The sequence below is a fragment of the Tiliqua scincoides genome, chromosome 2 (assembly GCF_035046505.1).
Source record: "Tiliqua scincoides isolate rTilSci1 chromosome 2, rTilSci1.hap2, whole genome shotgun sequence".
In the NCBI taxonomy this organism is placed as follows: Eukaryota; Metazoa; Chordata; class Lepidosauria; order Squamata; family Scincidae; genus Tiliqua; species Tiliqua scincoides.
In genome coordinates, this window is record NC_089822.1 from 238,267,256 (window position 1) to 238,294,714 (window position 27,459).

General features: G+C 44.7%; 1 protein-coding gene across 1 annotated transcript in view; it reads left to right on the forward strand.

Annotated features, from left to right (window-relative positions):
* Positions 1–7,286: 7,286 nt before the first annotated feature.
* The window catches only part of EOGT (EGF domain specific O-linked N-acetylglucosamine transferase), a 39,280-nt gene continuing 19,107 nt past the window's right edge, over positions 7,287–27,459 (forward strand). Inside the window, exons 1-5 of the mRNA XM_066617423.1 lie at positions 7,287–7,307; positions 14,176–14,400; positions 15,241–15,341; positions 24,083–24,191; positions 24,313–24,407. Coding sequence (XP_066473520.1) covers positions 14,191–14,400; positions 15,241–15,341; positions 24,083–24,191; positions 24,313–24,407 — 515 coding nt within the window. The 5' untranslated portion in view covers positions 7,287–7,307; positions 14,176–14,190. The remainder of the gene's footprint in view (positions 7,308–14,175; positions 14,401–15,240; positions 15,342–24,082; positions 24,192–24,312; positions 24,408–27,459) is intronic.

Consider the following 27,459-nt stretch of genomic DNA (forward strand, 5'->3'; position numbering starts at 1 on the left):
AAGACATACAAAATTATGCAGGGGATGGACAGAGTGAATAGGGAGATGCTCTTTACACTCTCACATAATACCAGAACCAGGGGACATCCACTAAAATTGAGTGTTGGGCGGGTTAGGACAGACAAAAGAAAATATTTCTTTACTCAGCGTGTGGTCGGTCTGTGAAACTCCTTGCCACAGGATGTGGTGCTGGCGTCTAGCCTAGATGCCTTTAAAAGGGGATTGGACAAGTTTCTGGAGGAAAAATCCATTATGGGTTACAAGCCATGATGTGTATGCGCAACCTCCTGATTTTAGAAATGGGTTATGTCAGAATGCCAGATGCAAGGGAGGGCACCAGGATGAGGTCTCTTGTTATCTGATGTGCTCCCTGGGGCATTTGATGGGCCGCTGTGAGATACAGGAAGCTGGACTAGATGGGCCTATGGCCTGATCCAGTGGGGCTGTTCTTATGTTCAGTTTTACAACAGTTATAAAGGTCAATTTTCCACAAAAATTAAACTATTCAGATAGTTCTTCTGAGAAAACTGCAGTAATGAATCTCCAGTTGCATCACCTCTTAAGTCTTGGAGTTTAAATTAAATCTTCAGCTGCTGGGAAATTATACAGGTATAAACTCTACTCTCTCAAAATGTATCTGGAGCAGGTGACTCGACAGTTCACTGTAAATTCAGTTACCTGTATAAATACCTATGTTGCATTTTTCCTGAGCCAATTTATCTACAGTGCTTTTTGCTGGCTTAAAGTACATAGAAAAGGAGGTGTTTTTTTTTAGTACTTTGCCGCTGCATCACACAACTTAAGAACATAAGAACAGCCCCCCTGGATCAGGCCATAGGCCCATCTAGTTCAGCTTCCTGCATCTCAGGTCCAGCCCCATACCTACAAGTCCTGTATCTCAGTCCAGCTTCCTGTATCTTACAGGTAGTGGCTTAGAGCTGACCTGTATATTCAAAAGAATAATGTGGTATTTCCCTCTTTATACTGCATTTTCTTCAGAACTCGAGGGAGGATATTGTATGGTTGGTTGTGTCCCTAGTGGGGAAAAATGCTGCCTGAGCCAGTTCGTCAAGGAGATAGATTTTTACTTCCGTTGCAGGGTTTTTCATTTGCTTCAACAAATTCCATCACCTGTATTCTGAATTGCTACATTCCCAGAAGGGCTGTATTGGGTTTTTTCTGATGGTGGCCAATGCTCAAACTTTCATTTCTAGCTACATGCTTCAAATGAATCTTCCCAACAAGATATTGCTGAAACCTCCAAAAAAGGAATTATTTGACTTTTAAAAAAGAGATTTGCATTAGTAGTCAGTTGAACTTCAAACAAGGAAATAAAATCCATGATTGCTGGCAGAAAATTTACCATCATTAAGTATGGACTTTCCTATGAGACACAGCATTAGTAAATACAATGTTTCAACCAACCAAATTTCTTTAAAACCTTGTATATTTCAGGCATATGATGTGCCATTTGGAATGCAGCCAGTGATTCCAGTCCAAGTGCCATTCTGAGAAATGCTAGTCTTCCTTTGATTCTAAAATTTCCATTTTATAACTTTCTGACAGGGTGGTGCTGAGAGTGCCCAATTATTGCACAGGCTGCCAGTGAGCAGCTGATGGTGATGCTGGGAGAACCAAGTTATCATGGGGGTAGGATACAGAGTGTCCACACCAATGGTCTATATAGCTTCACAAAAGTGATTTTTTTTTTAACCTGTCAAGAAAGGACTTACATAGCCAAAGTATTTTAATTGAACACTTCCATATTACAGTTTTGAAATGGAAGAAATCAACTTAATTTCATTCACTGTCCTAGCTCTCTTCACAAGTGCATTTCATTTTTTGTGCTAGGAACACTTACTGTTCTCTTCCCCCCCCACACACACACACACATTAATGTGTTTACCTTTATTTTAAATTAAGTTGTGCTACGTTCCTTTGGGAAGCCAAGGGGGAGCTAGGCTTCTGTCTACATGCTGATTTGCCAAGCACAGCATGTAGTCCCTCCTTAATGCAACTTACATTGGTAAGATCGGAATTTTTTTTTTAAAAAGCATACAGATTTTGTGGCTGGTAAAGTTATCTCTGAACAGTTACATGCTGCTATATTGGCCATTATTAAGATGGTAGCAAACATTCTTGGATCCCTATACTTTTCAAGATTCGCAGACTGGTTTTTCCTTGGTCTTAATGATGCTGCTTTGGTGTACTAGGTAATCTGAGGAGTATAGTTTTAACTGGAGTGGAAACAGAAGGAAATGAGTTCAAGGCTTGGAGGAAACAGAACAATAGTGTTTGGCCTGGTCACGTTTCCTAGTATGGGATGGAAATGAGATGTTTTTCTGTGCCCACTGGGGAAAAAATTACCACAATATGGCAAGGAAAGATGTGAACATAATTCGGTTATGTTATGCTGCTGCCCTTTGATTTTTAACAAAGGACTGGCAGGTTTTGCAGTCTGTCCTCCTGTGTGTAGGATTTAACAATTCTATCAAGAAGTAAAGGTAGTTTATAGTGTTTGTTACAAGACCTAAAAATATCAATCACAAACTGGCCCCAGTTTGTGAAATAAAAGCGCTAACTGAAGCACGCGGTTACTTGAATATCTAACCTTTTATTTCATGGTTTAGGATCAGCTGCAGGGGAGTTTGGGGAAAAATTTCTTAAATATTTGTCATTTCTTTAGTGGTTTTGAGTATTCAAAGTACTTCATATGCATAATTTTTATTGTAAACATCACAATACTCCTTTTTAAGGCAAATTAGGAGATTGTCATATTGCAGATGGGGAGAATTCAAACATGACTCTCCACTTGTAGTCTGAAGTAATTAATAAATTTGGACACCTTAGCTAAAGTTCTTATAGTACTGATTAACTAGTAAATTAACTGCTGTCTCACTAGTAAAAAATTAGAATCTGGGTCTAACCTAACCTTGTTCTGTGTAATGGGTAGACTGGGCCTTATCTTGGAAAATAACAAGTCTTTCCAACCTCTAGTCTACATACTGCTTTCTATACCTTCTGTCTCACCTTAATGACTGTTCTTCTGTTCTGCCTGCCTTAATAAGAGATCTCTGTGGTCTGATCTCTGCTAGAAGTGGTTCTGAACCACGGCTGGTTTTTACTTTCTCATAAGGTCAGTGTCATTGCTGCTCTTTGTATTCCATTTATACTTTTAGTGTATACTACTGAACTCTTTTGCACTTGGGTCAAACTATCTTCCTTCTACCCAAATTGTAATTTTTTTAATTAGTGGGACTGCAGTGTTGATTTACTAGTTAATCAGTACTATAAGAAATTTATCTAAGAAGGTATCCTAATTAACTTGCCAACAGGTTTCAAATTCAAGTTGTATTTGAATACAAATTGCTGGTATAGAAATTGCTGGTGTGATTATTTTGAGATGTTCCTCCATATGTCTGCAAGATAGAATACTGTACCTTATTTTCAGATAACACTAGCAAAAAGCAAAGGAAATGTACGTTTGTTTTTAGAACTGTTTTTATTTAAAAATTTAATTTTTTTTGCCAATTTAAGTTGATCTAAGTGACTGTACTTGTGGGTTAATATTCCTTTAATCTGGTAATACCCCTCTTTGCTAGTCTTAAGAAGGCTCTTCAAGCTCAGGACCTCTACCTTGCCCTATGCCAGTATTCACTTCATCCTGCTTCTTGATTACATCTTAGTCAGTGAAAAGGTACACCTCTATCCTGTGCATGTTTATTCACAAGCAAGTCCCATTATATGCAAAGACTTTGATCCTATACACACTTATTTGGAAGTAAGCATAGTTGAAATCTCTGATTGACTTTCAGAAAATATGCCTAGGATTCCCCTGTAAGAGTTTTGTGGATCTCAGCTTCTGTTTAGTGACCCTAAATGCATCCTGATTTAAGGTGTTGTACACCTGCTGCTTCTCTGTGGCTGAATAACTTTAGGAACAATGGAAAAGATGCCTCAACCCACCCTAGGAAGGCTGGAAGCTTCCAAGAAAGGGCCATGCAGGGCTGCCTGATCTATGGGGGCCAACTGCAGTACAGTAGTACATTGCAATTTTGTTGGGTTAGGGACCAGAGCATGGACAAATGTCAAAGCATAGCCTTACTTAGCTTGCAAATTTATTTTGGTGGCTGAAAAGCGTAAATAACTATATAGCACACTTGAATGTGTACAAAACCTTAATCAGTAGGTGCTAAACCCCAGCCTGTAGGCCGGATCTGGCGCCCACCACAATCCTCCCCCTAGGTGAACAGAGCTTACCATTCCAACTGGGGTCCTCTTGGTTCTGCCACAGATCACCCCTGACGTTTGCAGTGGCCAGCTGCACATGCCTGGAAATTTGGGCACAAAGCCTGCTGGATCGACAGACCCTGGAAGCTGCTGGCTGCCACAAAGATAAGGGGCGATCTGTGGCAGAATGGAGAGGCCCCCGTGTGAAACCAGTAATCTCCATCTGTGCCTGGGATGCTTTTCCCAGTGCACAGCAGTCTCCATTTTGGAGACAGCTGACCTAAAGAAACAGAATTAAAAGAAAAATAAACATGAGAATGTTATTGAACGTCATGGACAGTTGAATAAATCATATAAAAGAGGACAGCACAAGAACAAAATGTGAAATGTTATAATTGAAAACTGCTTAAAGAGCAAAGTGATGAAAGTCAAGTGAATGAGGGGCAAGGTATTAATGTGCAGTAGTCACATCAAGCAGCAGAGTGGTGAGGGTGCCGATCAGGGTGTACCTATTTTCCTCCACTGCTGCTGCTCCTACTCCTTGAACGGGTGAAGGTAGAGGAAGAATAATACTGAGCTAGATAGAACACTGGAGAGTGGGAGGAACAAAGGCTGGCACACCATTGGGTAAGAGAGTGGGTTAGCATTTGGCATGCTGCTTAGGGTGTCAGAAGGGCACCCATCTCAGCTTAAATGGCATAGGACCTATAAAATGGCCACTGAAGAGGATCTTAACACCTAGGTAGGTTGGTTCTTGAGGTAGCAGTTGGTCCTAAACTTCTAAGGAGGACACCAGGACTCCGGTTGTTGTCTTGTGTGCTCCCTGGGGCATTTGGTGGGCTGCTGTGAGATACAGGAAGCTGGACTAGATGGGCTTTTGGCATGATCCAGCAGGGCTCTTCTTACATTCTTATGTTCTTAACTGATTAGGATCTGGCTCCACTTTTATCAAGGTGCTAAGAGGATTTTAAACTACTCTTAGAGTGGCAAAAATGGAAAAGCCAGGGCCACTGTTTTCATATAGAGAAGAGGAAGAAGACATACGCACAAGCCCACATCCACCTGCCTTCAATCTTATTGATTTGTGTGACTGTACTTCATTACAGCAGGAGCACAATTCTTCTCAAATGAACCCCTGCTGAGCCTGATCTGCTGTTGACAAATAATCAACTGAAAAAGAGAGTGTTTAATATCACCTCAGGGAAGGTTTGGCTGACTCACTTTAACACTGTTTTAACACTGAAGGTGACTGATAAGGGGGTGAAGGAAGTGCTGTTGGGACACAGATGAATTGGGGTGACAGTGCAAAATCCATGAAGAAACCCTTTTGTAGGGTTCCACCCCTGCAGATTTGATATCACCTGGGGTAAAAATTCTTATGTTCAGAAGAGAACTCTAGTGAACAGGTTCGGTTTTTCCTCCTTGGGTGATATATTGACAGATGCTGCAGGGAGACTCCGAAGTCAGACAAGTACATATCTTGGAAAAAGAGGACGTCTGGTCACCCTGGTGCAGGGGTTACATTATACTTGGGCCTGGGATCAACAACAACAATAATAACAGTATTTATATACCGCTTTTCAACAAAAAGTTCACAAAGCGGTTTACAGAAAAATCAAATAACTGGCTCCCTATCCCAAGAGGGCTCACAATCTAAAAAGATGCAAAAGAACACCAGCAGGCAGCCACTAGAAAAGACACTGCTGGGGTGAGGTGGGCCAGTTACTCTCCACTTGCTAAATAAAAGAGGAGCACCCACTTGAAGAAGTGCCTCTTTACCCAGCTAGCAGGGATTTCTAAGCTTAATAAGCTATTTCAGCCCAAAGCCTTAACTGGCATTTCCATACTTGCTACAATACTCCAGAAATTTTGTAAACTAAAGGGATCTGGGAGTCAATGGGGAGATGGAAATTTCCTTGTCAACAAGGGACCTGGGAGTCAATGGGGAGATGGAAATTTCCTTGTCAACAAGGGACCTGGGAGTCAATGGGGAGATGGAAATTTCCTGGGATCTCAGAAAATGTTTGCATATATTGTGTGAAGACACACATTCACATTTTGGGTAAGCCCATGTAGTTTTATAAATTGTGATTTGTAGAAATGATGATTTAAAGATCGTATGAAAGTATGATTCCGTGGAGAAAGGGCCCAAAAGTATCTTTGTACCCCCTAAATGCAGGGTGACCAGACATCCTCTTTTTGTAGGACATGTCCTTTTTTTTAGCCTTGTGACCTTGAAAAGAACTTAGAGCCCAATCCTGTCCAATTTCCCAGTGCGAGTGCAGCCGTGCTGATGGCGCGTGCACTGCATCCTGTGGTAGGGAGGCTGTCACAGAGGCCTCCTCAAGGTCAGAGAACATTTGTTCTCTTAACTTGGGGGCTGCATCGTGGCAGTACCAGTGCTGGAAAGTTGGCTAGGATTAGTTGAAATCCATCTGAGAGCATGTTCAGTTTGCATTTTGTCAGGTCCTACAGTTTTCTTGGATGCCCGACATGTGGTCCTCTTTCGTGGCTATGAGCTCTGCTCACCCTGCCCAAGAGAGCCCCCCCCCCAACTTCGCCCCCCTGCTAACATTCCCCTCAGAGACCCCGCGGGAGGCTTCTCCCTGCCCTCCTGGCTCCCAACTCTAGCGGAGCGGTGTGTGGCGCGCGCTCCTCGAGCACCTAGGGGTGCAGGTAGGTGGGCTCCCGCCAGGCAAGCCAAGGGAGTCCTCCGCTCCCGCCACCTCCTCTCCCCGCTCGGCTGCTGCGCCTTTGCCCTCTCCAAAGCGCAGCCAGCGAGGCGCGCTCCGTCTGCGGCAGCGGCCGCCTCCTCCCGGCTAGCTGCTTGGTTTCCGGAGGGCTGAGCCAGCCGCGCCTCCTGGCTCCTCCCTCGGCTCGCTGTCGCCGCTTCTCTTCCCCTCTGGCGCCCGGTGGAGCCCGGCTGGAGCGGCCGCGCTGGTCCCACCTCCGAGCGGGAGGAGCGGCGCGCGCTCCAAGGGGGCTGAGCCGGTCTGGTCGCCGCGGCGGCAGCAGCAGCAGCATCCTTCGGCTGGCGCTCGCTCGCTCGCTCGCTCCCGCAGCTCCTTTGGCGTCAGGTACAGGACGGGCTTCTGCCTTCGTGAGCTGCACCGCAGCGGAGCAGCCCGCTCGCCGCTTGGCTCTGCGTGACCCAGAGCCAGGCGTGCAGTGCCCGCCTCTTGCGCCGACTCCTGCGCCAGGCTGGCTGGTCTCTTTCCTGCCACTCGAGAGCCCAAGCCTGTGCCTGCCTACTCAGAAGTAAGCCCCATTAGAGTCAGTGGGGCTTACTCCCAGAACAGTGTGAACAGGATAGCAGCCCAATCCTATCCACACTTTCCTGGGAGTAAGCTCCATTGACTCTAATGGGACTTACTTCTGAGTAGACATGCTTAGGATTGGCCTGTGGGTCTCCATGTGTTGCAGGTGCTGTGGACTCTACTCATCTTCTGAGCATTGATGGCGTGGGGGGGGAAGCTTGTTATAATGCTCTTAGGGCCCTTTCCTATCCAATATGGAGCATGCGCTGCATCCTGTGGTAGGGGGGACAATAACTGAGGTGGTCTCAAGGTAAGGGAGCATTTGTTCCTTTGCCTTGGGGCTGAATCGGCACTGGTAAGTTGAATATCCTTTACCAACCAAAGGTCTTCTGGTCTTGCAGAGGATGCTGTCTTTCTTCCCTGCTGTCCCATGTGCTCAGATTTTCTGCTTCAATTATTCTGTCTCTCCTTTCAGATCCCTCCTTTAAAACTCTTCTTATGCTTATAGCACAATCTCCTAGTCTTGAATCCCAAACCTAGGAACTATTTGTTGATTTGTTTTACTATGTGATAGCCCAATCCTATCCAGCTTTCCAGTGCTGAGGCAGCTGTGCCTGTGGGGTGTGTACTGCATCCTGCAGTGGGAGGGCAGTCATGGAGTCAATGTAAGGGGGCATTTGTTCCTTTGCTTCAGGGCTGCATTGTGGTTGCATCTGCACTGGAAAGTTGGATAGGTTTGGGCTGTAAACCTCTTTGTGAACCACCTTTGTTGAAAAGTGACATCGAAATATTCTTTAATACTTGCACGTCATTGGAACAAATACATATTTTTTTATGTGTCCTTTTTCCTCCCTGACTCTCCTGTGCCAAATTTCACATTGTAAACTCCTTGGGGCAGAGACACAACCTTGCATTTTTTTTTTCTATTCCTCTATCCATTCCTGTATCTCCTCTCCATATTTCTGATATTTGTTCTGACAGTTCTACTTGGATATTCATCAGTATTACTTAGTCTGAACTTCAACTTGTTTGAGATAGAACTTGACTGGAGTCCCCTTTGAAAACCCTGCCTCCTAATCCCAGATTGGTGACTATTAGGCTTAGATTGTTCAGTAATGAGGGGACGATATGGGTGTAGCCAGTGGTAGGGTGCCTACTTGGCTAACAGTCCCCGCCATAAGAACATAAGAACAGCCCCACTGGATCAGGCCATAGGCCCATCTAGTCCAGCTTCCTGTATCTCACAGCGGCCCACCAAATGCCCCAGGGAGCACACCAGATAACAAGAGACCTCATCCTGGTGCCCTCCCCTACATCTGGCATTCTGACTTAACCCATTTCTAAAATCAGGATGTTGTGCATACACATCATGGCTTGTACCCCATAATGGATTTTTCCTCCAGAAACTTGTCCAATCCCCTTTTAAAGGCGTCTAGGCTAGACGCCAGCACCACATCCTGTGGCAAGGAGTTCCACAGACCGACCACACGCTGAGTAAAGAAATATTTTCTTTTGTCTGTCCTAACCCGCCCAACACTCAATTTTAGTGGATGTCCCCTGGTTCTGGTATTATGTGAGAGTGTAAAGAGCATCTCCCTATCTACTCTGTCCATTCCCTGCATAATTTTGTATGTCTTAATCATGTCCCCCCTCAAGCGTCTCTTTTCTAGGCTGAAGAGGCCCAAACGCCGTAGCCTTTCCTCATAAGGAAGGTGCCCCAGCCCCGTAATCATCTTAGTCGCTCTCTTTTGCACCTTTTCCATTTCCACTATGTCTTTTTTGAGATGCGGCGACCAGAACTGGACACAATACTCCAGGTGTGGCCTTACCATAGATTTGTACAACGGCATTATAATACTAGCCGTTTTGTTCTCAATACCCTTCCTAATGATCCCAAGCATAGAATTGGCCTTCTTCACTGCCGCCGCACATTGGGTCGACACTTTCATCGACCTGTCCACCACCACCCCAAGATCTCTCTCCTGATCTGTCACAGACAGCTCAGAACCCATCAGCCTATATCTAAAGTTTTGATTTTTTGCCCCAATGTGCATGACTTTACACTTACTGACATTGAAGCACATCTGCCATTTTGCTGCCCATTCTGCCAGTCTGGAGAGATCCTTCTGGAGCTCCTCACAATCACTTCTGGTCTTTACCACTCGGAAAAGTTTGGTGTCGTCTGCCAACTTAGCCACTTCACTGCTCAACCCTGTCTCCAGGTCATTTATGAAGAGGTTGAAAAGCACCGGTCCCAGGACAGATCCTTGGGGCACACCGCTTTTCACCTCTCTCCATTGTGAAAATTGCCCATTGACACCCACTCTCTGCTTCCTGGCAACCAGTTCTCAATCCACGAGAGGACCTGTCCTCTAATTCCCTGACTGTGGAGTTTTTTCAGTAGCCTTTGGTGAGGGACCGTGTCAAACGCCTTCTGAAAGTGCAGATATATAATGTCCACGGGTTGTCCCGCATCCACATGCCTGTTGACCTTTTCAAAGAATTCTATAAGGTTCGTGAGGCAAGACTTACCCTTACAGAAGCCATGCTGATTCTCCCTCAGCAAGGCCTGTTCGTCTATGTGTTTTGAGATCCTATCTTTGATGAGGCATTCCACCATCTTACCCGGTATGGATGTTAGGCTGACCGGCCTATAGTTTCCCGGGTCCCCCCTCTTTCCCTTTTTAAAAATAGGCGTGACATTTGCTATCCTCCAATCTTCTGGCACCGTGGCCGTTTTGAGGGACAAGTTGCATACCTTAGTAAAGAGATCTGCAACTTCATTCTTCAATTCCTTAATAACCCTTGGGTGGATGCCATCAGGGCCCGGTGACTTATTGATCTTTAATTTATCATTGAGGTCTGAAACATCTTCTCTTTTAACCTCTATCTGACTTAACTCCTCGGTCAGGAGGGGCTGTTCGGGCAGCGGTATCTGCCCGAGGTCTTCTGCCGTGAAGACAGATGCAAAGAACTCCAAGCAAAGATCTCGAAGCAGAGCTGGGAAAAATTCCCATCTGAAATCCTTGGAGAGCCAGTGAGTGTAAACAATATTGAGCTAGATGGCCAATACTCTGATTCTGTTTACTGCAGCTCCATATTCATATGTGTACTGTACACATGCTCAGAATAACTTTTCTTAGTATTACCTTGCATGTACCAGGGCTGAGCTCTGGTTCTGAAAATGGAATGAGCCCTTGTACAAGTTCAGTTCTGCTTCTGAAACCTGTGCTGCAGACAGAGGTGTTGATGCTTGGTTAGCTGGTCTGTTTGTCATTTTGCCTGCCCCACTCTCAGATAACAACTGAAGCCCTTGGCACATGGATAAGCCCATAGACTTGTCAGTTCCATATAAACCGCAAAGTATAAGAGTCGTTATAAGGTTGTTGCACCATATGTGTTCTGAGGAAATGAAATTGCATGCCTATTCTACATTTTTTAAAATGATACTTTTAAAAAAAAATGAATAAGGTGTTGCAAGGTTCAAGAAAGCAAGACTCTAATCAAGGGTGATAGTTTGCAGGCTTTATTTTGTTGCAAGCAGCGGGCATCTCATGGGACTAATGTCTCAAAGCATGAGAGCAATTTCCCAATGTTAACTGGACCCTTTATACCATTCTGGGTCCTTTGTTTGAAAATCTGAACTTCCCATTGGCTGAAGTTTGACATCATAGATGGGGCTAACTCTTTTCTAGAACTAGTTTTCAAGAACTAGCAGGGAGTGCTATAATATCATTTTATCCAGTATTGACCCAGTGCTGACCCTTCTTTACATCCATCAATCCAATTAGGATTGCCTTGACAGGTCCTTTTATCAACATCACTAAAAGAGAGCAGTATAACACAAAGACAGGTGTGAAGGCCGACCTCATAAGATATTTTCTTGGCAGAACTTATTCATCCCTCATTAGGATGGTCTGGTTTAAGCGGCCTATCTTATCTCTTCTGCTTTCCTTTCCCTTGTGTTAATCCAAACATTGAAACACCTGTGAAGCCTTCCTACAATGTTAAAGCTTTTGTCTGTTCTTAAGACTTTTCTAAAATCAAGCAGCAAAAGTTGCTTAAGACTTCTAATGACTACTACGTCCCCATATATGTTCCCATATATGTTGGTTACACTTTAGGGCAAAGTCTGTTTTACCTATATGTGTCTTTTCCTTTGAAAGCATAGAAGAATAACAATTTAAAACTACAAACGAACACAGGCAGACTGTCCTTGCTAAGACGGGTATACTTCTGCCAAGTTGGGGCCTATCTGCTTGTTACTTAGCAATCTTATCTATTTGCATTCCAAGGTGTTTACGCCTAAGCAGCTCTGTGAGAATACATTTTTGCCTTTAAATGAAGTCAAACAGCTTCTTCTATTCTGTGTTTTTCTATATTTTTGCAGTGTGGCTTTTGCTTTTAAAATGATTCTTTCTTTGCTTATACTTATACTGGGCTATCCAGTGACTTTACAGTCTAGGGTCAAGGGTCACCATGCCTCAAAGGGACAACTTTTTAGCTCATAAGACTTTCAATCCAAAAACCAAACAAATACGTATTTTTTCATGTGTCCATTTTCAAAGTTGCAATATTCAGATTTTTATTAATATAGTGTTATGCAAGGAGAACTGTGTGCTGTGATGTGCAGTCTAATATTTGCATGTATTGGCATGAACTTGCAGTTTACCCTGGAATGGGCTGACTTCAATCTCTTGGGTTATCTTCCATTTGTCTGTGTGTGGTTTTTTTTTGTGGTTTTTTTTTTACTTTGCACATTGGAAATACAGTGGTGCAGTGGTTCTCACACATTTAGCATCGGGACTCACTTTTTAGAATGAGAATCTGTCGGGACCTGCGGAAGTGATGTCATGACCGGAAGTGACATCATCAAGCAGGAAAAATTTTCACAGCCCTAGGCTGCAACCCTACTCACACTTACCCAGGAGTAAGTCCCATTGACTATCATTGTTAAAAGAATATACATAGTAGCTTGTTAAAAGTACAGGTCTGTAACATCTCCCCAAATGCAGTCACATATCATGGTAGCATAAAGTCTAATATATTAAAAATAAAAAATTGAAATGAATGGGGACCCACCTGAAATTGGCTCATGACCCACCTAGTGGATCCTGACCCATGGTTTGAGAAACACTGCAGTGGTGGATTGCAGGCAATGGGAGTTAAATTTATTAAGCAAAAGGGTCTTGGATCTTTAGAGTTAAAATAGAAGTAATCTGTGTTTAAATAAATGTACAAAAAGAAGGTATCTACAAGCGAGACATGGTTGAGGTTTTTAGAATTATGCATGTTTGGGTAGAGAGAGGCTAAAGAGATGTTTCCCTCCACTCTAGAACTAGGGACAGTGCCAGCCCATCCATGCAGTCACCTGAAGTGGGCTGCATTGGTGGCATATTGCAAGGGGTATCAGGAGGCGGTAGATTTGGGGTGTCTTTCACCCCAAGTCTTTTTGTGCCACTTCCTCCAACTTGCTTACCAATTCAGGCTGCACTGATCTGCTTCTTGCTTACTCAAGCACAATGGATAATCCCCCTCCTTACTGAGAGTTTGCGCTGTCCCTGTAAATGAAACCAGGAGTCCCACACTTTGGGTTTTGCTGCAGCACACGAGAAGCATGATCCGGGTTTTGTTTTTTAATAAAAGATTTGGCTCCCAATATCCGCTGCAGTTGGCCTGTTTTGAAGAAGCAGCTGGTGGCAGAGGAGGTAAGGAAGTGGTGGTTCTCTTGCTGAACAGCATCACTGCATCCCTTGCTACCTCCAGTGCTGCAGTTACGATTCCTGGCAGCAGTGATGGCAGAAGTATACTGCCCCAGCCTATTTCATTCAAACAAGCAGGAAAAGGATTGGACAGTAGCAGGGAGATGGTGGGTGGGCATGGAGTGCAAAGCATCCCCCACCAGTTTTCTACCTCAACAGTCCATCCCTCAAAAGCTGCTACTATAGTGGATCTCATGAATTGGCTGTGCTTCACCCTCATCTTGGGTCTGTTTGTTTGTCTAGCAACTAAGGGACAAGGACCACCATTTTAATGAGCCCAGAGACAAACCGATTTGGGCATATAGAAGTGAACAACAATCTTCAACTGCCCATCCGCTTAGCTACTGCTCATCCTGATGACCACATTTCCACACAGACCCTTTAGTGGGTGTTTCTCTAGCTCTGATATGTTGTGTCCACAAGAATCAGATGACAAGCTGTTTTAGGATAAAAGTTATATAAGAACTGACACCCCCCCCCCACACACACACACAGAGTTTCCCTTGAACTGGGTTTGAGCCCCTCTCTAAATATTAGCAGAAGCAAAATGTCATAGAATTCATATCCAGATTAGGCTGGTTCAGTGGCAAACTTATCAGTTGCTTCTGTACTTTGTTAGTTTTGGCTTTTTTTTTTTAATAATGCAGGAGAAACAAAGCCCAAGGGAGTCATGCATAGTTTCCTGACTTCGGTTCCCAGGCATATCTTGAGAACAACACATCCTTTGCCTTAACATTCGTGATATTAATAACTGTTTCTCAGACATGAGCTTGTGCCCAGAAGAGAGCCTTTCTGGTCAAGGGTCCTATAGTAGCATGTCTTCACAAACGCATTTTAAGGTTTAAAATTTAATAAAACTAAATATGGAAAATAATTTGATGAATTGTAGTTATGCCATTCTTGCATATTTTCTGTGTTTGCTTCAGGGTTTTGGGACTACCATGCTAATGCTGCTTGCATTTGGACTGCTAGTTCAAGAAACCTTGGCTAGAACTCAAGACGACAATCTTGGTGATAGCAGCAATACTTTGGAAAAGCCATTATATAGCTATGAAAACTTTGCCTTGCCTGAAGAGCATATCCCATATTTTCTACACAATAACCAGCACATTGCCACAGCCTGCAAGCAGGATCCTCATTGCCCATATAAAGTAAGTACTCCTTTACTAACTGCAGTGTAATTTTGATTTATCCTTAGAATCATAGGGCTTAAAGATGTAAATTGGTTTCTTTTCCAGCCAGTGGTAAGTTCTGGGGTTGGAATTTCTGCTGTGTCAAGTACTAGGTGGTGGGGTGCTTTGTCTTCAGGCTGGTAGTGTGAGAACAGTTACTTTGGATTGGATATGACAAGTATGTCAGGAGAGTTCAATTCTCTAAGATCATATCATTTACTTTGCCAGAGTCGTGTTATTTAAAACATATTCTTTAAATATAAGGACTGTCTGAAGAGTTTCTGGGCTGAGTTTGCATAGAGGCTTAAGTGTTAATGCCAAGATTGTTTTAGAATTAGTGCTTTATGGGTTGCAAAGTAATGCACACATCAAAAAAAGTTTGCTCAGACAGAACAAATATAGGTGAAACGTAGGCTTGTGATACTGAACAACTGACGTACTTTATCCAGTGCATTTATCTGCTTATTTGGGAAGTTTTAAGATCAGGTACTTTAATCTGATAGATGCTTGTACATGTGTACATGTGTCCGTACTTCATTTTAAAAGCTTTGTAGCTTCACTATAGCAAGTGAGACTGTTCATATGTTGAACTAGAAATATGCATAAATCTTTGCAGCCATTAGTTTATTGTGTATTCCTTACAAAAGTTTTTGCAGACTTTGCATTTCCACAGGTTATTTTTTTTTAAGAAAAGTGGAAAATTGAGAGCAAGAAAAATATTTTCTTGAAGGAAATATTTGTTTCTTAATTATCACTTGAATGTCTACTATAAGTTACTGTAAGTCTACCCCATTTTTAGTGGAGCTTTTGTGTTAACAGAAATACTTGAAGAAATCAAGAACCTGTTGGGGTTACGAGAAATCATGCAAACCAGAACATAGATTTGGATACCCAACATGCGATTATGTGGAGGTGGGATGGTAAGTATACATCTGATGGTATGGATGGTTTATGCATTTCATGAGTACACATGTGAATTGCATGGAGTGCAATTGCATATATTGTCTTTGTTTTTTCTTCTCCCAGGGACCTCTCTTTACAGTCATTTTATGTAATGAAGTTTGATACTAGTATCTGAATAAGTGTAGAATGTTATATTATTGCCTTGTTTGGTTCTGAGACCCTGTGCCATAAGATCTGTGTCCCTCTGCATGTTTATGTACATATTACACACTACGTTTACTCCTGATCAGTAGAAGCCTTACACAGAGCTTCTCAAATCTGCACCAGTGATTTAGCTGGTGCAGACTCGAGCAGCCCCATAGGGGTGGCTGGGGCTTTACTGGGGTAAGGAGACAAATGTCCCCTTTCCCCAAGAAGACCTCTGGTAGCTTCCTTGGACCTGTAGGATACAGTGGTGGCCATTTCAGTGCTGCTGTAGTCTGCAACACCGGGAAGCTTAGGACTATAGCTTAGGCTATGAGTTTTTTGCAACTTGAGTTGGGAGGGGCTGTGACTTAGTAGAACAGCAAATTCTTTTCATGCAGAAGGAGTGAGGTTCAATGTATTTTATTTTAATATATATTATATATGCCATATTTAAATATAATAAGAATATTTACATACTGCTTTTATATTAGAGGAATTAGAGGGTAGGTCCTGTCATGGATTGAGAACTGGTTGAAGACCAGAAAACAGAGATTGGGTGTCAATGGGAAATTTTCGCAATGGAGAGAGGTGAAAAGCGGTGTGCCCCAAGGATCTGTCTTGGGACCTGTGCTTTTCAACCTTCATAAATGACCTGGAGACAGGGGTGAGTAGTGAAGTGGCTAAGTTTGCAGACAACACCAAACTTTTCCAAGTGGTGAAGACCAGAAGTTATTGTGAGGAGCTCCAGAAGGAGCTCTTCAACCTGGCAGAATGGGCAGAAAACTGGCAGATGTGTTTCAATGTAAGTAAGTGTAAAGTTATGCACATTGGGGCAAAAAATAAAAACTTCACATATAGGCTAATGGGTTCTGAGCTGTCTGTGACAGATCAGGAGAGAGATCTTGGGGTGGTGGTGGACAGGTCGATGAAAGTGTCGACTCAGTGTGTGGCGGCAGTGAAGAAGGCCAATTCTATGCTTGGGATCATTAGAAAAGGTATTGAGAACAAAACAGCTAATATTGTAATGCCATTGTACAAACTGATGGTAAGGCCACCCCTGGAGTATTGTGTCCAATTCTGGTCGCCACATCTCAAAAAGGACATAGTGGAAATGGAAAAGGTGCAAAAGAGAGCGACTAAGATGTTTACTGGGCTGGGGCACCTTCCTTATGAGGAAAGGCTACGACATTTGGACCTCTTCAGCCTAGAAAAGAGATGCCTGAGGGGGGACATGATTGAGACACACAAAATTATGCATGGGAAGGATAAAGTGGATAGAGAGATGCTCTTTACACTCTCACATAACACCAGAACCAGGGGACATCCACTAAAATTCAGTGTTGGGAGAGTTAGGACAGACAAAAGAAAATATTTCTTTATTCAGCATGTGGTTGGTCTGTGGAACTCCTTACCGTAGGATGTGGTGATGGCGTCTGGCCTGGACACCTTTAAAAGGGGATTGGACAAGTTTCTGGAGGAAAAATCCATTACGGGTTACAAGCCATGTTGTGTATGTGCAACCTCCTGATTTTAGAAATGGGCTATGTCAGAATGCCAGTGCAAGGGAGGGCACCAGGATGCAGGTTTCTTGTTATCTAGTGTGCTCCCTGGGGCATTTGGTGGGCCGCTGTGAGATACAGGAAGCTGGACTAGATGTGCCTATGGCCTGATCCAGTGGGGCTGTTCTTATGTTCTTATTACAGCAAGACCGCACTTAAAGTTGTTGATTGGTTCTTAGAAATGGTAACTTTAAGCGAAACAATTTATAACAAAACCAATTTTACTGTAGGTGGGTTCAATAGCACTGTCTCAAGTGCCAGGCTTGCTGAACACTTTTATTGCACCACAAAGCATTGTCATGCCCCAGAATGCCTTGTGGCTACCCAACATGCAAACATTCTGAATATGCCATAACCTGGAATTGACAGTGACATCACATCACTGCAGTTCTGGGTCAGGCACTTCTGGGGGGTGATGTTCTGAGTTATGGCCCTGGGTGCCATAGGGGCCAGCTGCACCACTACCTCCAGTTGAGTGCCAAGCGGCACTTTTATAGGTTGGCAGAACACGTCCCAGCTAGCTAGCAGCTGCTCCTGTTTCTTTTTCTCTTCTTTGGTGACAGTGCTTTATCTGCAGCTGTTTCCATCACCCTATTCATCATCTGGATAGGATGCTTCCATTATCTGGCCTGGATGCTTTTAAAAGGGGATTGGACAAGTTTCTGGAGGAAAAATCCATTACGGGTTACAAGCCATTATGTGCATGTGCAACCTCCTGATTTTAGAAATGGGCTATGCCAGGATGCCAGATGCAAGGGAGGGCACCAGGATGCAGGTCTCTTGTTATCTGGTGTGCTCCCTGGGGGATTTGGTGGGCCGCTGTGAGATACAGGAAGCTGGACTAGATGGGCCTATGGCCTGATCCAGTGGGGCTGTTCTTATGTTCTTACCCTACTTGGTAGCACTGTTCCTCTGCAACCTCCTAGCCAGTCCTGCTCTTGCCATTGAAATAGCTTCAGAGTGGGAACTGGCCAGTGGGGAGTGGAATGAAGTGTTGGATTTCTAGCTAGAGCAACCAGCACTACTCCCCTGCACTTTCTTTACTTGGTCCCTGCCCTGTTACTCTTTTCAGACAGCAGGAGTATGGGGTGACCAGCTATGAGGAAGCAGCAGAAGTGCTGCTGTCATCACCACTGAAGATGGTAAGAACATAAGAACATAAGAACAGCCCCACTGGATCAGGCCATAGGCCCATCTAGTCCAGCTTCCTGTATCTCACAGCGGCCCACCAAATGCCCCAGGGAGCACACCAGATAACAAGAGACCTCGTCCTGGTGCTCTCCCCTACATCTGGCATTCTGACTTAACCCATTCCTAAAATCAGGAGGTTGCGCATACACATCATGGCTTGTACCCCATAATGGATTTTTCCTCCAGAAACTCGTCCAATCCCCTTTTAAAGGCGTCTAGGCTAGACGCCAGCACCACATCCTGTGGCAAGGAGTTCCACAGACCGACCACGCGCTGAGTAAAGAAATATTTTCTTTTGTCTGTCCTAACCCGCCCAACACTCAATTTTAGTGGATGTCCCCTGGTTCTGGTATCATGTGAGAGTGTAAAGAGCATCTCCCTATCCACTCTGTCCATCCCCTGCATAATTTTGTATGTCTCAATCATGTCCCCCCTCAAGCGTCTCTTTTCTAGGCTGAAGAGGCCCAAACGCCGTAGCCTTTCCTCATAAGGAAGGTGCCCCAGCCCCGTAATCAGCTTAGTCGCTCTCTTTTGCACCTTTTCCATTTCCACTATGTCTTTTTTGAGATGCGGCGACCAGAACTGGACACAATACTCCAGGTGTGGCCTTACCATCGATTTGTACAACGGCATTATAATATTAGCCGTTTTGTTCTCAATACCCTTCCTAATGATCCCAAGCATAGAATTGGCCTTCTTCACTGCCGCCGCACATTGGGTCGACACTTTCATCGACCTGTCCACCACCACCCCAAGATCTCTCTCCTGATCTGTCACAGACAGCTCAGAACCCATCAGCCTATATCTAAAGTTTTGATTTTTTGCCCCAATGTGCATGACTTTACACTTACTGACATTGAAGCGCATCTGCCATTTTGCTGCCCATTCTGCCAGTCTGGAGAGATCCTTCTGGAGCTCCTCACAATCACTTCTGGTCTTTACCACTCGGAAAAGTTTGGTGTCGTCTGCAAACTTAGCCACTTCACTGCTCAACCCTGTCTCCAGGTCATTTATGAAGAGGTTGAAAAGCACCGGTCCCAGGACAGATCCTTGGGGCACACCGCTTTTCACCTCTCTCCATTGTGAAAATTGCCCATTGACACCCACTCTCTGCTTCCTGGCCTCCAACCAGTTCTCAATCCACGAGAGGACCTGTCCTCTAATTCCCTGACTGTGGAGTTTTTTCAGTAGCCTTTGGTGAGGGACCGTGTCAAACGCCTTCTGAAAGTCCAGATATATAATGTCCATGGGTTCTCCCGCATCCACATGCCTGTTGACCTTTTCAAAGAATTCTATAAGGTTTGTGAGGCAAGACTTACCCTTACAGAAGCCATGCTGACTCTCCCTCAGCAAGGCCTGTTCGTCTATGTGTTTTGAGATCCTATCTTTGATGAGGCATTCCACCATCTTACCCGGTATGGATGTTAGGCTGACCGGCCTATAGTTTCCCGGGTCCCCCCTCTTTCCCTTTTTAAAAATAGGCGTGACATTTGCTATCCTCCAATCTTCTGGTACCGTGGCTGTTTTGAGGGACAAGTTGCATACCTTAGTTAAGAGATCTGCAACTTCATTCTTCAATTCCTTAATAACCCTTGGGTGTATGCCATCAGGGCCCGGTGACTTATTGATCTTTAATTTATCAATGAGGTCTGAAACATCTTCTCTTTTAACCTCTATCTGACTTAACTCCTCGGTTAGGAGGGGCCGTTCGGGCAGCGGTATCTGCCCGAGGTCTTCTGCCGTGAAGACAGATGCAAAGAACTCATTTAATTTCTCTGCCATCTCTAAGTCTCCTTTTATCTCCCCTTTCCCTCCCTCACCATCCAGAGGGCCAACTGCTTCTCTGGCGGGTTTCCTGCTTCTAACATATTTGAAGAAGCTTTTATTATTCCCCTTAATGTTGCTGGCCATGCGTTCCTCATAGTCTCGCTTGGCCTCCCCTATCACCTTCTTACATTTCTTTTGCCACAGTTTATGTTCCTTTTTATTCTCTTCATTAGGGCAAGACTTCCATTTACGGAAGGAAGCTTCCTTGCCCTTCACAGCCTCTCTAACTTGGCTGGTTAGCCATGCGGGCACTCTCCTGGATTTAGTGGAACCCTTCTTTCTTTGCGGTATACACCTCTGCTGGGCCTCTATTACTGTTGTTTTAAGCAGCCTCCATGCACTCTGGAGAGACTGGACTCTTTTTACCCTCCCTTTCAACCTCCTTCTAACCAGCCTCCTCATTTGAGGGAAGTCCGCCCGTCGGAAGTCAAGGGTTTTTGTTAGAGATTTGCCTGGTATTCTTCCCCCAACGTGCACGTCAAAACGGATCGCAGCATGATCACTGTTCCCCAATGGCTCAGTAACGTTTACATCTCTAACCAGGTCCTGCGTACCGCACAAAATTAAATCCAGAGTCACCTGTCCTCTGGTGGGCTCCTTGACTAGCTGATCTAAGCCACAGTCATTTAGCACGTCAAGAAATCCGGTTTCCTTATCGTGACCAGAACACAAATTGACCCAGTCAATATGAGGATAATTGAAGTCCCCCATGATTACAACCCTGTCCTTCCTTGTCACCTCCCTGATCTGTTTCCTCATTTCAAGGTCCCCATCCGATTTCTGGTCTGGAGGACGATAGCACGCCCCCAGTATTACATTGCTGCACAAGCCTGGTAATTTAACCCACAGAGATTCTACGGTGGAGTCGGACCCACCTTCAATCTCTACTTTGTTGGATTCTATCCCTTCCTTAACATAAAGGGCCACCCCACCTCCAACACGCCCCTGCCTGTCCCTCCTGTAGAGTTTATAGCCCGGGATTGCGGTATCCCACTGATTCTCCGCATTCCACCAGGTTTCCGTTATGCCCACTATGTCAATATTTTCCCTTGTCACCAGACATTCCAGTTCTCCCACCTTTGCTCGTAGACTTCGGGCATTCGCATAAAAGCATTTATACACGGAATGCCCCAGGATGGGCTGCTTATTCGCTCCTTTGTCCCCGCATCCTCTCATTGTGCCAAACCGTCTATCACATCCCATCACCCTACCTTTCCCAATTCCTTCTCCTACCCTGCCTTTGTCTTGTTGTTCTCTAACCTCCCCATCCTCATCCCATAGGGATGAGGAGTCCCGAACCGGATGCCCCTCGGCTCCTGTCGGCCTTCCCCCAGGGATCAGTTTAAAAGCTGCTCTGCCACCTTTTTAATGTTATGCGCCAGCAGTCTGGTTCCATTCTGGTTCAAATGGAGCCCGTCCCTCTTGTACAGGCCCCGCTTGTCCCAAAACGTTCCCCAGTGCCTAACGAATCTAAACCCCTCCTCCCTACACCACCGTCTCATCCACGCATTGAGACCCCTGATCTCCGCCTGCCTAGCTGGCCCTGCGCGTGGAACAGGTAGCACTTCAGAGAACGCTACCTTTGAGGTCCTGGCTTTCAGCTTCCTGCCTAAAAGCCTAAATTTGGCCTCCAGGACCTCCCAGCTACACTTGCCCACGTCGTTGGTGCCGACATGCACCACAGCCGCTACCTCTCCCCCAGCACTGTCTACCAGCATGTCTAGACGAGAAGTGATGTCCGCAACCTTCGCACCAGGCAGGCAAGTCACCATGCGGTCCTCACATCCGTCGCAAACCCCCCTCTCTATGTTTCTAATAATCGAATCCCCCACTACAAGAAGCCCCCGACCCCCCTCCCACTGAGGAGTATCCCGAGTGCGCTCGGATACGGGCCCATCCCCTGGAGAAAGGATCCCCCCTAGGGGATTGTTTCCCTCCTCTCCAGGATGACGTCCTCCAGTCCCGAGACTTCCCACCTGGGCAGCCGAGGAGCTGCACGCCTGAGGTTGGGACGAAGCCTGATCGCCCCCGGAAGTCTCCCCACGGTCCTCCTCTGGCTGCCTGCGCTTCTCCAGGTCGGCCACCAAGGCTTCAAGGGAGCGGACGCGTTCCCTGAGAGCCTGGAGCTCCTTGCACCGAGGACACACCCATGACTTATGCCCCAGAGGCATATAATCATACATGTGGCACTCGATGCAGAACACTGGATAGCCCCCACCCTGCTGCTGGCTGTCTGACTGCATAGCTTTGTTGTTGTTGTTGTTGTTGTTTTATTTATGGGTCCTTTTAAAAACCGTACACTGGATAGCAGCCCTCTTCTCAAGGGAAGAGGAAGGGCAGTGTATGGGGCCCTGGCCTCCTCGCCCTGCTGCTGAACTCGCCCAGATGCTAAACTCTTGTGCCTTACCTGGCACTTAGTTCCCAGAGGCACTGGGTTCCCAGAGGCCACACGCGTCTGCAGAGAGCCTCACGCGATGGCCCGCCTAGCTTTATACTCCTGGCTGGCTCCTCCCCCCTCCTTCCTTCCTGATTGAAAGGGGGCTGGCCTTCCCAGGTGAGTTTACAAAAGCTCAGGAAGGCAAATGGCTGCTGATGGGCGTGACCTACTCTGCAGGCTCCTGAATGGACTGCTTGGATTAGCCTAATGGGGCTCTTAATGGGTTGGGAATTGGCCCTTCCTACGTCCTTTCCCTCCTAGTTCTGTTCTCTTAGGCTGGACTGTTTTTGTAACCTCAAGCTAGTTTTTATTTGGGTTTGTTTAATTATTTATTGCTCTCTAGATCCTGTGTCCCAATTTACTGACCTGTTTAGGTTATGTTCTAACTTAGATTAGGTTTAACCTGGGTTAAGTATAGGTTTAATTTAAACAAGTAGAAAAACCTGCTTTCCACTTTATCCTCCTCCCTTCCTTCGATTAAGTGCTACCTTAGGTGCAGCTAACTTTCAACTTTGATTTAAATGCCTGACCCTTGGGCTCTTACTCACGAGTAGGACTCTGCTCCTGCTCACGAGTAGCCCTATGTACCTCCCTTAGGTGCTAACTTTCAATTTTGATTTAAGGTTGCTTTAAAGGTAAGATTAAGGTTAGAAGACAGGGAGTTAGAAAGACAAAGCGTTAGAATGAGTACACTTACCTCCTCCTCCTGCTCCTCCTCCTCTCCTTCTCCAAAACTCAGAGGTCTCCTTGCCTTCTCCTCGCCCAGATGCTAAACTCTTGTGCCTTACCTGGCACTTAGTTCCCAGAGGCACTTGGTTCCCAGAGGCCACACGCGTCTGCCACACGCGTCTGTAAGGCATGGGGGAAGGCATGGAAATAGGATGGAAGTAGTGGCAGAGAGCATAGCTAGTGAGTATAGTATGGCAGGCATGCAAAAAAACATAAAAATCAAGAAGGAAGGTCAAAAGGGCTTGTGCTGGACCTGCAAGGATAGAGGGTAATGTTTGTGTAGGATGTTGTGCATGCCGTAGAGAGGACACCACCTGGACTTGGTCTCAGACACAAGGAGGACTTGCATCAGGCAACTTCATTTTTGATTTTCCACAGACTTTCTTCTTCTTTGCAACCTGTGTCCCAAATTCAGTAAAGTATCTGTATTAAGTTGCCGCAGGAGCCAGCATTTGAAGACCATTTTAATTTGTGCGTTTTCTCTGTGAAGGAAGTCTTGAGAAATACTATAAAGGTTTGGCAAGATCAAAGACTGGAACAGACCTTCTGAATCTAATCCCCAGTATATCCACTGTTGATTGGCTCCCATGTCAAATGCCCAGCTAAGTGCCCACACTCTCTAGTAGTCACTGGACTCTTTAGCCTTTATGTATTGGCAAAATAGGTGAAGCCTTCCCTTTTCATTGCCTCGTAATCATGTTATGTGGTGAATAGCTTTGTGAGGCTATACAGTGGCATTGATCATTCCATGTCCCTGAGGTTCTGCTACAGTTAAAACTGGCATATTTTTTTTCCAAGTGGTTGCTTTTGCATTGTTTGTTCATGCCAGGGCTAGTACCATTGAGGAGGCTCAAAATGTGTTTTGGAAGCAAGCCGATTTTGGGTATGTTACGGAGAGGATGCAGGAAGTCAAAATCCACTGCAAACCAAAGGCAATGGTAAGCATATTGGAATGTATTTCAAGTAAGTGGTTTTCTGGCTCTTCCTCTTCTCCCCCAAATTCTTTAAAAACTTACATTTTTTCATTTTTACAGATGTCTTTGTTCTTTTCTCTTGCAGGGAGATTCTTCACTCAAATGTTCTCGTTACCTACAGTATTGCAGAGCAACAAATTTGTACATTGATTTAAGAATCCCAAAGAGAAACCATGATAGGTCTCTGCTTTGCTTTATGTTCCATAAAATGCATGAGAAATATTACATTCTCAAATATGCTGGTTAGGTTTTCTGTGACTAGGCAGATTTATGTATATCAGTGGATTTCTAAAAATTTTTCAAGGCCCTAGAGCAGCCATTTTCAACCACTGTGCCGTGGCACACTGGTGTGCTGCGAGTGGCCCACAGGTGTGCCACAGGAATTTGGGGGAAAATTATTTATTAATAGGGCCAATGGGTGATGTGAGCCCCCACTGGCAGCATGGTGTGGCTTGTCAATTGTCAAAAACCTGGTAGTGTGCCTTGACCATTTTAGCACCTTGTCAGTGTGCTGTGAGATGGAAAAGGTTGACAATCGCTGCTCTAGAGGCTGCTGTCTGATTTATAAATGTCAAAGGATGTGGCTATAACAGTGATTGGGCAGCAGTGTCCCGTCCCGTCCCCCCCAAGCAGCAGCTTGTTTGACCCTTGATGCACATAGCCTTATCTGCCTTGTCAGTTTTGCAGACCATCAAAATTGGATCACAGCCCACTGGTGAGTCCTGGACCCATACTTTGAGAATCACTGTTTTCTTATTCTTTCATAATTTTAATCAATAGATATGTGTCAAGGCTTAGAAATCTACACAGATGTAGAAATCTGCCTAGAAATGTGTTGGATGTGATCATCCACGAATGATGAGTAGAAATGTGTCTTTTTTTGTGACATGTTTCTAGTCCTAATGGGTGTTGAGAAAAGCATGAAGTGTGAATGGTCTGTAAAAAAATCTTAGGGATGCAAAGTTGTCTGTCCCATTTTCAAAGAGGACAAGGTTTTTGCCTTGCTTTTTTCCTCTCCATAAAAGTAACTTTTTCTCACTGTACAATTGCTTCAATACTGCCCACTGGTGCTGGATGTTGCAAACTGCTGTAAGGCTTGTTTGCACCACCTAGGGAATAAACAGCACTGGCAGGAGGGGGAAGGGCTGTGCCACCCTGAAAGTGCTGCAGTTGGAGACCTGGCGGTTGATGGTGAGCGCCGAGCAGTGTGGGGATGCCAAGCCGTGTGGGGGCATGGGGGAGGTGTACCTGGGTGGAGGCAGGGTGAAGCAAAGGAGGGACAGGCCTGGGAGAGGGGTGGGACTGGTGAAAGCCTCCTATGCCAAATCTTATCCCCCATGTTGGGCTCAAAAGCCTAACATGGGGCTTCTTGAGTCTTTGCCAGTGCAATAGCTGCTGCAGACTCTCTATTGAGCATACTGGGGCTTTACTTGAGGTAAGAGGACAATTGTCCACTTACTCCAGGGAGACTTCCTGCTTGCTCATTTCCAGCACCGGATGCAGTGGTAGGTGTTTGGTGCTTCTGTTCCAGTGCTGGAGAGGACTGGGCTGCAAGTTAAAATGAGTGAAGACTGACATTATTCAAAAACTTTGATTGACTTTTTCATAACTTCTGTCAGCACTTCTGCTTAATAATCACACTTCCTTTATTTGCTCAGTGCTTTGATTTCTTCATCTCTTTGCAAAAGTTAACTTTTACAAAACTGACTCTCACACACTGTAAATGACTTTAAGCTCCTTTCTGGGAAATGAGTGTTATGCTCAAAATGTGTCTGTTTTGTTTTAAAATAGCTATATTTTAATATTTTGGAATGTAAACTGAACATTGCAACTAAAGCAAAGTATGCATTAAACAAAAATAAAAAATAAAAATTCATGAAACATGGTAAAATAATGCATTGTATAAAAACATCTATAGCAGTGTTTCTCAAACTGTGGGTCGGGACCCACTAGGTGGATTGCGAGCCAATTTCAGGTGGGTGTCCATTCATTTCAATATTTTATTTTTAATATATTAGACTTGATGCTACCATGGTATGTGACTGCATTTGGAGAAATGTGACAGACCTGTACTTTTAACAAGCTACTATGTATATTCGTTTAACAATGATAGTCAATGGGACTTACTCCTGGGTAAGTGTGAGTAGGGTTGCAGCCTAGGGCTGTGAAAATTTTTCCTGCTTGATGATGTCACTTCCGGTCATGACATCACTTCCGCAGGTCCCGACAGATTCGCATTCTAAAAAATGGGTCCCAGTGCTAAATGTGTGAGAACCACTTATCTATAGGAAATAGTGCCATTAGTGCAGTGGTACTTAAACTTTTCTGGCCAGTGGCTCCCTTGATCCCCGTGGCTGTTGGCCATGACTCCTCATCGTGTTCCTGAGGGCTGGAAGTGACATCATTAAACAGGAGTGGCCAGAAATATTAACTATATTAACTATATTAAATATAATATTATAATATTATATTTATTATAATATAATATTAAATATTAAACATACATTAACTATATTAATTTTAATTATATTAATCATATCATTAATTAAATGCAGATCTTAAAAATATATTATTAATACACAGCAATGTACATGCTTTATAAATGATCAGCTGCTGATCACCGTTGGAGACAGGATGCTGGAGTAGGTAGATTTTGTCTGGTCCAGGAGGACTCATTTTTTAAAACTTTGTAAGCATACCAATAGAATTGTTTTCTGAGAATCGATCCCAGGCTGGGAACTAGGAACCAACCAGACAAGGATCAGCGAGGGTTAAGGACTGCAAGCTGAGCATGCTCGGTACTTGCCAGATGGGGGTTGGAGTCGAAGAGCTTTGGAAACAACATGCAGCAAACACAGAAGGCGGCAGCCTCGGAGTGGAGGGAGAAGAGGGCGGGGCGGCAGCAGCCACTCTCGCAGCTGAGCAACTCCCGTTTCTTCTGCTTTAAAAAAAAGCGCAGAAGACGGGCTTGTATTCTGCCCAGGGGTATCACTGCGAGAGGACATCCCGCACCTCCCCTTTGAGTTCCTGGCGCCTCCCTAAAGAGCCGCGCCTCACAGTTTGAATAACACTGCATTAGTGCCTTCAGAAGATGTCAGTAGAATTTGGGGGATGAAGAGGATAATTAGAGTAAGAGATTCTCAGAATCAAACTGATACGTTGAAAATATAGACACATCGTCAAATGGTCATGTAGTTGCTACAGCATTTGCCAAATTCTTCATTCAACCCAC